At 43.0% G+C, this 14,118-nt stretch overlaps 1 protein-coding gene across 2 annotated transcripts in view; it reads right to left on the bottom strand.

Moving 5' to 3' along the window:
- Window positions 1-14,118, bottom strand: part of LOC145409683 (uncharacterized) — a 410,883-nt gene that overhangs the window by 249,191 nt on the left and 147,574 nt on the right. For both annotated transcript variants that reach the window (XM_080280035.1, XM_080280036.1), the window contains exons 6-8: window positions 9,243-9,351; window positions 4,529-4,712; window positions 2,743-2,875 (exon numbers count right to left, since the gene is read on the bottom strand). In XM_080280035.1, the coding sequence (XP_080136161.1) occupies window positions 2,743-2,875; window positions 4,529-4,712; window positions 9,243-9,351 (426 nt within the window). The remainder of the gene's footprint in view (window positions 1-2,742; window positions 2,876-4,528; window positions 4,713-9,242; window positions 9,352-14,118) is intronic.

The raw sequence follows: 14,118 nt of genomic DNA, 5'->3' as shown, positions 1-14,118 counted from the left end.
TTTCAAAGAACCAGCAACCTTTCTTCCTTGTTGCACCCTTTTAAGCACTTCATCCTCCAAACTTCCGTCCTTACCCATCACACTACTCAAGTACTTAAATGCACTCACATTTTCCATTTCCTCATCATCCAACCTCATTGTACGTTCAGTGACTTCATTTTCACTAGAAGACCATAACTTAACTCCTCCCCACATTCATTTTTAGATTCAGTTTCTTACACACTCTCCCAAACTCATTCATCCATCCTTGCAGTTCCCCTTCATCTTCACTTAACAATACAGTATCATCTTCAAACAACAATGTGATACAACTTTAAGTGGGTCATGCTTCTGGTTCATGACTGTGCATTTTTATAACAGCACACACAAAAATTCATGACTGAGTGATTAAAACCATAAAAACATTCATCTCTAAGTGATGAAAAAATGAATCACAAGCAAATTCAAGTGATTCATGAAAAAATGAATCACAAGCAAATTCAAGTGAAGAATGGGTGTTAATTCATCAGCTGCTTAACAGATAAACAACTTTAAATGATAACTACTTTTAACCAGTTGCATGGATAATGTAATGATATTTTACAGAAAGTGGAGGAGTGATTGGGTAAATATGGACTGGAGCAGATCAGGGATGTAGAAGGTGTGTGCAAGATATTCACAGAAGAAATCTGTGCTGCACGTGAGGTGGTGTGTGGGTTGAAGAGAAGACGATAGGGGGTGCAGGGAACAGCATGATAGAATGAAGAGGTGAGAGAGGCTGTGGCAAAAAAGAAGAAAACATATAGTGAGTGGATGAGAAATGGGCATGGAAGAAGCTGAGAGATGGGAGAAAGAATTATATGTAGAGAGGAAGAGAGAGGTGAAAAGATTAGTAAGAGACAATAAGAAGTGAGTGGACGAGGAATTTGGAAGGAATTTGAGTGTAAGGTGGAGGGAATGTTAAGAAAATGTTCTGAAAAGATGTAAAGAGATTTAGACAGTTGGGGAGTGAAAGATAAACATAGTAGAAAACACGTAAAGAAGGGAGAAAAAGTGAGCTGACGGAGTGAACACTTTAATGAATTGTTGAACATAGAGAATGAAAGTAATGCGAGTGTAAGCTGCTGGGGAATGGCTGGGAGACGGAGAGATGTGACATGAGAGGAAGAAATCAGTAGGATGGAAGTTGTGGAAGCAATGAAGAATGTCAAAATGGGGAAAGCCCCAGGAATTTATGGAGTGTGGTGAAATGTGGAAGCATGGGGGAGAGATAGTACTAGAATGGATGTGGAAGGTGTGCAGATTGGACTGGGAGGAAGGTAGAGTCCCAGAGGATTGGAAGTCAGGTATAATTATTCCCTTGTACAAAGGAAAAGGGGAAAAAGAAGCATGTGGTAATCATTGGGGCATTCGTCTTCTTAGTGCACTAGGAAAAGTATATGGCAGGATACTTACTGACAGAGTTAGGGAAATAACAGAGGAATTAGTTGGAGAAGAACAGGGAGGTTTTAGGAAAGGAAGAGGTTGTGTAGATCAGATATTCATTCTCAGATCTTTAGTGGAAAAGTTTCTCGAGAAGGGAAAGAAGTTTTTATGCGGCCTTCATGGATTTGGAGAAAGCATACGACAGGGTGAATAGACAAGGATTGTGGAAAGTATTAAGAATATATGGATTAGATGGGAAGTTGTTCAGTACCATGAAGAGTATGTATGAGGGTGCTATGGCTGCAGTGCATGTGGATAATGAACTGAGTAAATTCTTCTATTAGAAGATTGGACTGAAACAGGGATGTGTCACATCTCCATGGTTGTTCAATCTATATATGGATGGGGTTATAAATGAGATACAAGGTAGGGAAGTAGATGTTGGAGTGGCCCTAATGAAAGAGAGCAGTATTTGGAGACTCCCTGTACTGCTGTTTGATAAATGATACTGTGTTGTTAAGTGAAGATGAAGGGGAGCTGCAAGGCTTGGTGGACGAGTTTGGGAGAGAGTATAAGAAACTGAATCTAAAGGTGAATGTAGGAAGGAGCAAAGTCTTTGAGAGAAGTGAAGTCAGTGAATGTACAGTGAGGCTGGATGAGGAGGAAATGGAAAATGTGCGTGCATTTAAGTACTTGGGTAATGTGATGAGTAAGGATGGAAGTTCAGAGGGTGAAGTGCTTGAAGGGGTACAACAAGGAAGAAAGGTTGCTGGTTCTTTGAAAGCAGTGATAAGAAACAGGGAAGTGAGCATGGAAGTGAAAAAATTACTACATGACAGTACTGTGATACCAACTCTAACGTATGGAAGTGAAGCTTGGACCTTGTTGGAGGGACACAAGTCAAGAGTGAGAGCAGTGGAAATGAGTTATTTGAAAGGAGCATGTGGAGTCACATGGAGAGACAGACTGACAAATGAGGAAGTCAAGGAGCATTGTGGTGTGGATGTGGATGTGACAGGAAACATTAGGAGAAACACACTGAGGTGGTTTGGCCATGTGGAGAGGATGGAGAGTGAGAGACTGACGAGGAGAGTGTATGTGAGTGAGGTGGAGGGGCGGAGAGGTAGGGGAAGGCCAAGGATAAGACAGAAGGATGGAGTGGAGAGGTATATGAGAGAGGGGGGGGGGGTGAGCTGGTAGCAGGGCAGTGAAATGGCAAGCGACAGGGTGACATGGAGGTGATTTGTTTGTGGCCACCCCTTACAGGGTTAAGGAATCTATCTGGCAGCAGATAGATAGATACTCTGCATTATAACAAGTACTCCCAAAACAACCTACCCTGTCCTTCATTGGCCTTCTGGTACGTTGTTGTGGTGGTGGTAACCAGTGCTCCCTTTGGTCCAACACTCTGGCTGGTCGCTGAGGTTCGTACTGTGTGTTCCGGTAGCTCTGCACGGTCCAGAAATAGGAACTGTGCAGAACAAGGGAGATCATTTCATTTCAATCTGAAAGGCTTTATAATGGTAATAAGTCAACCCCGTAATACTGCCCTTGAGATGTAGGGACCCAAGGCCAGGTTATTTAGTCTAGCACATTTAAGGGTAGACAACCAGGCACTTCCTTTGACTACATTACATGAGATAAAAATCTCAGTTTCAGTTCCCATACCTCTTGCAGGCCGAACCTATGTCTGGCTATCATTCTGACTGGGATTATACAGACTGTTTCTTACTCCCTTACAACAAATGGTCTCTCCAAAGTTAACATATCATCTGGAGGTAGAGAAAATATCCATCCATCAACCAATCCTACATTGCCCCAAGTGGAGCATAGGAGCCCGGGGCTAGGCAGTTGGTCTCGACATTTAAGATGAGAGTGACCAGCCTCACTCATCCCTGAGTGGCATTACATGAGCAATCAACCCCAACTACCCCTTGGATATAAACCTTCACCGGCTCAATCCGACTGGAGCGCAATACAGTAATTACCCACTAAACCACCAGGTGCCAAAATTTGGTTATATGGTTACCACCCAGCGTAGTAAATGGTTTCCTGGTGTACAGGAAACCATTTGGCTTGTCACTCAGTGTAGAGTCACCTACAGGCAGAAGGAAAAGGAAAGAATGAAGGAAAGACAGAAGAGGAAGTGTAAAGTCACCCATAGGCAGAAGGACAAGGAAAGAATGAAGGATAGAAAGACAGAAGAGGATGGAAGAGAGGAAAGGGCAGACAGCCGAGAGCAGCAATACATCGAGTGAGTGGATGGTAAATTGATTAAAATGTCATTGGACTGGACAGGTTTAATACATCCCCCAAAACTTTCTAAATTAATCCAGACCATTTAATTCAGATGAGGGGGTTTTACCTGTCCAAAAGATTCATCAAGACAAACCCTTTGGCTACTAGAATTTCCCTCAGCTGGACAAAAGTGTGACAGAACAGCAACATGATGGTAAAAGAGTTGCAGCATTTTTCCAGTTCCACTGCTCTTACTTTTACTCTCATGCCATACCAAAGTGTCACACCCTATTTTACTATGGGTTTTGACATACCAAACAATCATCATGCAGCCTCCACACTCACACCTCTGATTAATATCAAAGCATTCACAGCACCACACACCTACCCATACCCTCAGTATATACTATATAAATCCATTTCATAAACTTCTATTCAGTACATTCCTAACCTACAATATCTCTCTATCTCTTATCCAATCTCATTTTACTCCATCAGCAGGACACAGGCCAGGTGCTAGGCTACTTATCCAGATTTATATAAATAAGGCAAAAGTGACCAGCTTTTTCTCCTGAGTGGTATTATGTGTGTAACAAACCCTAGCCATCCCTCAAATGTACACCTTTATGGTTCCCATCTGGTCAGAGCATCTCAACCCACTAGATAACTGAGTCCATCTGATTATACAGTATAGTTATTGACCAATAAAAAAAAATAAAAAAATCTTGATACAAAAAAAAATTACCTTGTAAGTGTACCGCAGAGACACCAGAAAGTAGCACTACATCTTGAGTGGATGGGAGGCATCCCACATACCACACTCATTCCATACATCTCATAAACTCTAAAGAAACTTCCATCCACTTCACTCCATACTTCATCTTACCTCAACTGTCAGTGAGCCTGAGACCTGATCATTTTCATAAGGTCGGGACTGTAAGGGTATAATCTGCCGCTGCGAAGGAGTTGCCACCAATTCCTCAATACCAACAATACCCAGGCCCAGGAAGTTGCCATCACTGCGGTCATAGAGTTCAAACAACAGCTCTAACGTACCTCCACTCAGGTCACTATGGGAGGAGGAGAGAAATAACAATATAACATCCGGAATACTTGATGTTCAAAATTAGAATACATAATCTACCTCCATTTGACAATAAGGAAAGAGGAACTTAAAATTAGAATACATATCTACCTCCATTTGACACTAAGGAAAGAGGAACTTAAGAATTTGTGTATTTCAAGCAAGTTTTAATCAGCTTCCATTCAAGTCATGAAGAGTGAATATCATGCCATGAAACACTCTAGTTAAGTATTGTGTTTTTCTTTTCTAATTTCCATGTTCTTTAGACCTTCTGTCATCAGCCAGCCTCCTCACAACACAAGACCTAATATGTGTACAGCAAAGCTCCTGGATACAAGAGTAAAATATTAACCTAAGGTACTATGCAAGTACAGCCCGTGAGTGCAGGGATCCATATCCCATTATGAAAACTAATGTGCTAACCAACCTTCCAGCCTGATGCCTAACAAAGGTCATTATGACCCTAACTAGACAACAGATATGCTTCCAAAGGGCATAGCCTACTGCACAAAGGTAAAATCAACCCTCACTATTCACGGGTTCACATATTCATGGATTTTTCTAGGATACATCCTGCTTTTCCCACAGAATCAGCTGTTCCTAGTGGTTCATAAGTGATTTTTTTGCATGCTTTCTGTGATAAATACTGTCCTGTACAGTTAAACTGTGCAGTTACCCTGTACATGAATGTGCTGTTCAGCACATGGCAAACTCATCGTCATCATTGCATGGTGAGTACAATACACTGTACTCAGAAGGGCCTGTGTATCATCCTGTACTGTCTTTTTTGGAAGTATTAATGTGCCATAAAATGCATTTACAGGTGTTACAGTGGGTTTGTAGGTAATACGAAAGTGGCCTCGCTAGAGGGTTTGGGCTATTCGCCGAATTCAACATTCACAGGGTGTTCCAGTACGTAACCCTGGCAAATAGTGGGACCTGACTGTAAAGCAGACACAAGAAACTGATATTAAACCCTATAGTACTAATAGGATCGATTGATCCTTTTCCAGAACTTCGCTAGATGCCGTATGTGATTGATAGAGGAGCCTTTGAGAAAAAAAAAAAAAAAAAAAAAACTGCGGACGCTAGGCTTCGGCCCAATTGTGACGTATATCGATGCAAACCAATGAGAACTAAGTCCTAAGTGGGAGGAGGGGGATCCAGGCCCATACCTATGGTGGGGGGGGTGATTCCCCCACCGTCCTCTCGCCACCTTCCTCTACCCTAATACCTTTGTTCCCTCTCCCCCTCGCTCGCCTCTGACCGTCTCCTGCTCCCTCCTTCCCCCTCCCCCACCATCCTCCATAAAGCCACTGTGGTTGCCTCCCTTTCCCTCCCCTTCCCTGTCTCCTTGGGGAGGGTTATATCCCCCCTACCCACCCTCCAAATCCCCATGCTCCCTCTCTGCCTTTCCTCTTTGTCTTGTGGTCTATCTCCCACCTCTATACCCTCGTACCACCCCTCTAGGACTCTCCCCATCCCACCCCTACCCCCACCCTCTTAAGTATGCCATCTGCTTACCTCCCCCCCCCCCCCACCTAGAGTATATGTCATTGTTATTATTCATGTCGCGTGTTGTGATTCAGTACCATATTATTGTTCGTGTAACTGCATACACTGATGCACGAAACACAGAATGTGTGTTTTTTCATGTTTTTTTATGAATTTTCATATTTTTTTCATGTTTTTTGGGGGGAATTGGGTGTTTTTATGTTTGTCTTTCTCTTACTATCTATCTATCTATTGCCAGACGCCGCAGTCCCGTTTGGGGTGGCCACAAACAAATCGCCTCCAAGTCGCCCTGTCCCCCGCCATTTCACTGCCCTGCTCCCAACTCACACCCCCTCTCTCATATACCTCTCCACCCCATCCCTCCATCTCATCCTCGGCCTCCCCCTCCCTCTTCCCCCCTCCCCCTCACTCACATACACTCTCTTCGTCAGTCTTTCACCCTCCATCCTCTCCACATGGCCAAACCACCTCAGTGTGTTCCTCATAATGCTCCCTATCACATCCACATCAACACCACAACGTTCCTTTATATCCTCATTCGTCAGCCTATCTCTCCATGTGACTCCACAGGCTCCTCTTAAATAACTCATTTCCACTGCTCTCACTCTTGACTTGTGTCCTTCCCCTCTTGAAATTCTTACAGCTACTTGACTTGACAGCTCTGAGGGGAGGGGACAGGGGGGATGGGGTGAGGGGAAAGGGGATGGCTGAGAGTGTGAGTAACACCAAGAAAAAGATCATGCATGCTTTGGCTCAATTTCTTCTTTATTTTGGCAGTTACACAGCTGTGAGGGAAGGGGATGGGAGAGGGAAGGTGAGAAGGTAGAAGTTTTGGGGGGGAAGGGTGTTGGGAGTGAGTGAGGTACACCGACATAATTATATTGCATGCTATTGTTTGAAAAAAAAAAAAAAATTGAGCTGGAAAATTCTGAAGAGGGGTAGGGGAGGAGGGAGGGTAGCTCTAGCTTTTTTTTCCCCCTTGAAATTCTTACGGCTTCTTGATTTGACAGCTCTGAGGGGAGGGGATGGGGGGAAGGGGTGAGGGAAGAGGGGATGGTGGAGTGTGGGTAACACCAAGAAAAGGATTTTGCATGCTTTGGCTCAATTTCTTTTTTATTTTGACAGCTACAGCTATGGGGGAAGGGGATGGGGGGAGGGAAGGTGGGGAGGGGAGAAGTGTTGGGGGGGAAGGGTGTTGGGAGTAAGTGAGGAACACCAACACAATTATATTGCATGTTATTGCTTGAAAAAAAAAAAAAAAAAAAAAAAAAGATGCATGTTATTGCTTGAAAAAAAAAAAAAAAAAAAAAAAAAAAAAAAAAAGAGCAGGAAAATTCTGAAAGGTGGGGGTAGCGGGGGAGGGGGATAGAAGGGAAGGGGTGAGGGGATGAAGAGAGGGGGGGTGATGGGAGTGGGTGAGGCAGGTAATGAGAGGGGAGGAATGAGGGTGGGATAAGGTGGGAGTGCATAGAAAGCTGGAGTCACCCCGCCTGGAAGGGTAACTTTTTTCAACTTTGGAAGGCTATAGCTAATGGACCAGTTGGTCTAAAATGCTCTAGTTTGTGGCATAAGGTGTGTAAATTCAAGTTCTAAACCTTGGGCATAAAACTTTTTACTTCTGTAAGAGCTGAAAAATCAGCTCCATAGATAGGTTTTCAGGGAAGTTTGGTTGATCGAATTGCATATCCTAGGAGTTCAAGAGATTTAAAGGAATTTTAAAAAGCCAGAAAAACAAACTACTTGAGCAGTTTCAACTGGCAGGGACCCTTCCCTCTTCCCTGAGCACCACTGTGTAGCTGGTGTATTTTTTTTTTTACATGGAATGTCTTTGTTACCGCATTTCTTGAGTAAATGGGGATTCAACTAAAAATGATGGCACTTGGTAACAATGTTGGACAAGAGGTAAGTTTATCATCAACTTGCAAAGAAAACTATTTGAAAAATACCCAAGAGTTGTAAGGCATACATAACCTGTGTCTCAACAATGATACTGTATATAAGTGGGAAGGGCATACATCATCATCATCATCATCATCATCATCCAGACCTCCTTTCCCACCCTAGACCAAGGTGAGGAGTAGCAATGTCCAGACAGCCCAAATTTGCCCAGTCCAATGGGCCATGCTTCCATTCACTCATCATTCAAGCCCCCAGCATCCTGGCTCCATCAGATAAGCCAAAAACATTCACCACGTTCTGTAGCTTCACATAAATGTATCCGACTGAGTCAAGGGCATACATCACTGCCCAAAAGGGAATAAATAGTAAGGTAAGTGACTCCTACCTAGAACAGCACTGTCAGAGGACTGTCCATCTCTGATATTTAAGACTGCTAATATTACCAAACAAATGCGTGGTAATAACATTATCCTAATCCAACTACATGTACGATTTCATCCATATCTGTACACCAGTACAACTTATTGCACCATAATCTGAACAACTACATTACAACTCCTACCTCCTTCACTAAAATTATGCTAATTATTTTATTCTTACTACCTCTAGGCCATTTTTTAACTTCAGAAAAACCTCTTACAATCAAGAGGTTACTGAAGTCTGTATCTGACCCCTCCAGTCCAAGTAGTCTTTCCTATGGTAAATCAAATTATCTGGAGGTAGTATGAATAAAAAAGTTAGAGCTCATTTACCAGTAAAATTTAGGATGTAAAGAGGCAAAATGCTGCTTTAAATATAACAACATAGCAACCACTATAGTCAATTTTGTTTTTATTTGACAGAACTGTGCAACACCCACAACTTGAATACTATATTATGGTAGCATAAAATTCAATGAGCCTTAGTTATAAGGAAAAAATAAGTCTCAATGGTTACTAGTCAAATTAACCCTCTAATCTGACTTCAACTGGTCATCAACTAAACTGGAAGGCTTTAGGGATCTTTGTCAGATGAAAACAAACCAACTGTAACAGTGTGTCATCAGATGAAACAGGTTAGCTCACTGGCATCACAACCTAAGGATACATGATTATATACTCACAAAAGAAACTGTTCATCCCAGAATGGGGAGTTGGTGTCTTTAGCTACGGAGGTTGTGAACTTCTGTGGTGGCTCATCCATTTCCACCACTGCATATGCGTCGCTCACAGCTGTCACAAGTAAAAGGACAACAGTAATCATCATCATCATCATCATTATCATCATCATCATCATCATCACCATCATCACCACCACCACCACCACCATCATCACCACCACCACCACCACCACCATCATCACCACCACCACCACCATCATCACCACCACCACCACGATCAATCTTTTTTTCTCTCTCTCTCTGAAGGCTCCAACAAGCTTGCATGCGTTGGCCTTGGTCACCTAATGGCGGATCTTCATGCTGCTCGATCCATGGCAGCCTCCCTGTTCAGTCCCTTCACTCGATGACCTCGTCCCACGTCTTTTTCTGTGTACCCCTCGCAACCCCACCCCCAATATTAATGCTTCTCACCTTCTGCACCCAATTATCATCCCCCATCCTCTCCACATGCCCAAACCACTTCAATCTACCTCTCCTCATCACAACAACAATACATTTCAGTCCCATCCTATCTCTCAGCTCTTCCATCATAAACCTAGCCTCCCCCCAGGCCTTGCACACAGGGATGCACTGCACATCCACCTAATCATTGTCATTTCTGTATGTTTGAGCCTGCGAATATCCTCTTCCTTTACTGCCCAGGTCAGGTCTCAGTATCTTACAGTATTACACTCCCAACACATTATCATCATCATCATCATATTGTCATTGTTTTCGTCATCATCATCATCATCAATCATCATGATCATCATCATCATACTACTGTTGTTGTCATCATCATCTTCATCATCAATCATCATCATCATCATGCCAACTACCTTTTCTCATCTAAGTTGAGGGTGAGGTAGGATCCAGACAAGAAGGGCAGAGAAAGCATAAAAGATAGAGAACTATCAACAGCATTGCAGTTAAAGGGGCCAAACAATTATCACTTACCATTCCAGTGCTCAGAATCCTGGCTCCAGCTCACAGCCTTAACAATCTGTACATAATTTTTGTAATTTCTTTATACATGTGCTTTACATTACTTGACCGTCAAAATTCCTCATATTGTGCAGCGTGGGATATGTTTATCACAAACGTAACATAATAAGTACCATTACTACCATAAGAGTATAAGAGAGAAGTGGAGGAACGACTGGGTAAATATGAATTGGAGCAGATGGGAGACGTGGAAGGTGTGTGTAAGATATTTACAGAAGAAATATGTGCAGCATGTGATGTGGTGTGTGGAAGGAAGAGAAGACGGAGGGGAGTGCAAGAAACAGCGTGGTGGACTGAAGAGGTGAAACAGACTGTGGCACAAAAGAAGAAAGCATACAATGAATGGATGAGAAATAGGGGCGTGGAAGAAGTTGAGAGGCAGAAGAGAGAGTTATATGTGGAAAGAAAGAGAGAGGTGAAAAGATTAGTAAGAGAGAGTAAGAAGAGAGTGGATGAGGAATTTGGAAGGAATTTGAGTGTAAAGCGGAGGGACTGTAAGAAAATGTTCTGGAGAGAAGTGAAAAGAGTAAGACAGGGTGGAAGTGAAGTTAGCAGGGGAGTGAAAGATAAATGGTAGACTACTAGTGGAGAAGGGAGAAAAAGTGAGCAGTTGGAGAGAACACTTTAAGGAATTGTTGAACGTAGAGGATGGAAGTAATGCGAGTATAAGTGGCTGGGGAATGGCTGGGAGAAGGAGGGAGGTGAGTAGACAGGAAGAAATCAGTAGGATAGAAGTTGTGGAAGCAACGAAGAAAGTTAAATCGGGGAAAGCCCCAGGAATTGATGGAGTGTGTGGTGAAATGCTGAAGCATGGGGGAGAGATAGTTGTAGAATGGATGTGGAAGATGTGCAGATTGGCCTGGGAGGAAGGTAGAGTCCCGGAGGATTGGAAGTCAGGTATAATTATTCCCTTGTACAAAGGAAAAGGGGAAAAAGAAGTGTGTGGTAATCATAGGGGCATTTGTCTTCTTAGTATAATAGAAAAAGTGTATGGTAGGATACTTATAGACAGAGTTAGAGAAAGAACAGAGAAATTAGTTGGAGAAAAACAGGGAGGCTCTAGGAAGGGAAGAGGTTGTGTAGATCAGATATTCATTCTTAGATCTTTAGTGGAAAAGTGTCTAGAGAAGGGAAAGAAGTTGTATGCGGCTTTCATGGATTTGGAGAAAGCATATGACAGGGTGGATAGACAAGGATTGTGGAAAGTGTTAAGAATATATGGAGTAGATGGGAAGTTGTTGAATGCTGTGAAGAGTATGTACGATGGTGCGAAGGCTGCAGTGCGTGTGGATGGTGAACTAAGTGAATTTTTCTCTTTGAAAGTTGGTTTGAAACAGGGATGTGTCATGTCTCCATGGTTGTTCAATCTGTACATGGATGGGGTAATAAAACAGGTACAAGGTAGGGTAGTGGATGTTGGAGTGGCCCTGGTGAGAGAGGATAGTGTTTGGAAACTCCCTGTACTGTTGTTTGCAGATGATACTGTGTTGTTGAGTGAAGACGAAGGGGAGCTGCAAGGCTTGGTGGATGAGTTTGAGGGAGTGTGTAAGAAACGGAATCTAAAGGTGAATGTAGGGAAGAGTAAAGTGATGGTCTTTGAGAGAGGTGAAGTTAGTGAATGTACAGTGAGGTTGGATGGTGAGGAATTGGAAAATGTGAGTACGTTTAAGTACTTGGGTAGTGTGATGAGTAAGGATGGAGGTTTGGAGGGTGAAGTGCTTGAAAGGGTACAGCAGGGAAGAAAGGTTGCTGGTCCCTTGTAAGCAGTGATAAGAAACAGGGAAGTGAGCATGGAAGTGAAGAAGTTACTGCATGACAGTATTGTGATACCAACTCTAACGTACGGAAGTGAAGCTTGGACATTGTTGGAAGGAAACAAGTCAAGAGTGAGCGCAGTGGAAATGAGTTATTTAAGAGGAGCCTGTGGAGTCACATGGAGAGACAGGCTGATGAATGAGGATATAAAGGAGCGTTGTGGTGTGGATGTGGATGTGATAGGAAGCGTTATGAGGAACACACTGAGGTGGTTTGGCCATGTGGAGAGGATGGAGGGGGAAAGACTGACGAAGAGAGTGTATGTGAGTGAGGTGGAGGGGGGAAGAGGGAGGGGGAGGCCGAGGATGAGATGGAGGGATGGGGTGGAGAGGTATATGAGAGAGGGGGGTGTGAGTTGGGAGCAGGGCAGTGAAATGGCGGGGGACAGGGCGACTTGGAGGCGATTTGTTTGTGGCCACCCCAAACGGGATTGAGGCGTCTGGCAATAGATAGACAGATAGAGTACCATCCTCCTAACCATAATTCCTACCTAAGACACAGGATGAGACATGATCTACACACAAAGTCTATCTCTCTGCCCATCACACAATCATTTACTGCCCCACTGGGAGTGTAGGAGACCAGAGCTAAGATAATAGTCCAGATATTTAAGGTGGATGACCAGTAACTTTCCCTTGAGTAACATTAATCAAGCAATAAACCCCTTCAATCCCTCACATGTAAACCCTTGTAGGCCACATCAAGCTGGAGCACTACAAGAAACTATTTGGCATGTCACTCGGCACAGAGTCACCTGAAGGTAACACTGCATCAAGTGAGTGGATCACTGTTGTAAGAAACAGGCAACATGATAGGAATATCCTGCCTTAGAGATGGGAAGAGATTTGATCCAGAAACACAGCAAGGTAAAAGCAATAAAGCAGAACTATCAAATAGCATGGTCAATGAAATGGCCTACCTCAATCATTTATTCATTTATTTATTCTCCAGTCATGAATGCTCCACTTAATGGGCAAAACTATCATCACATTAAATACTTTTCCTTATACTGTACTTTATATGAACTTCGCATATACATGTGGAATACAGTTCAAGCCTTGTGCACATTTCACCCACCAATTTTCATCCTTTGTCATATCTTTGGCTTTATCAACTTCCATACCTTGCTTTTTCTGTCTAGTTTACCTATATGATCCAATTTTACTAGTCTACCACACATTTCACCTTCAGACTCACACACAAATAACATATTCACCACCCTATCTATATCCACTATGTCTATATATATATATATATATATATATATATATTTTCCAGGAAAGAAGGAACCAAAGACCAGAAGCCTGCAAACCATTCCAAGAAAAAACAAAAACAATACAAAAGTGAGCCAAATTCAAGATCTATTCATTTCGAGATGCCTGGACACACCGCGTTTGAAAGCCTGGAGATCAGAGGAGTAGGAAAAACAGTACATCTCCCTTGTACGCGCCTATATGGGAGGCAAAGGACGTCGCATGCTAGGAATTCGCGTACTGTGAATACATAAACTTATGGGAAAAATTACATATGGGCGGCACCCCCCTTCATGGGCAACCCTTGAGATGCCTTTCAGACCTAAGCATTGTACTATACAGGGAAACTATCTAAGACATATTACCTAAGATAAAGTAAACCTACAAGATCATGGCTTTACTAGGTAAATCATTGGTGGTAAGTGGTGGCAACCATCATCCACTCATTTGATGTAGTGCTGCCAACTTCTTCCTTAGCCTTTATCATTCTTTTTCTGAGCCTGCCCTCCTTTCTTCCCATATCTCCCATCTTTTCTGTCACTTCTTATTGCTCTTCTTTCCTTTACAGGTGGCTTTACATTGAGTGACAAGCCAAATGGTTTCCTGAAAGCCAAGAAACCATTTACAATGATGGGTGGTAACCATATAACCAACCCATATGTGCTCCCTACATGTCAACAAGTGGGTTGGTGGAGAGTTAGTGCCCCTCCCCGTAAAACCAATAACTCAAAGTCAAATGGCCACCCGTCACGGGATAATGGCGTAAC

The sequence above is a fragment of the Coenobita brevimanus genome, chromosome 82 (assembly GCF_032717465.1).
Source record: "Coenobita brevimanus isolate Jiangsu-jjx chromosome 82, ASM3271746v2, whole genome shotgun sequence".
Taxonomy (NCBI): domain Eukaryota; kingdom Metazoa; phylum Arthropoda; class Malacostraca; order Decapoda; family Coenobitidae; genus Coenobita; species Coenobita brevimanus.
This window is presented reverse-complemented; position numbering and strand designations above follow the sequence as displayed.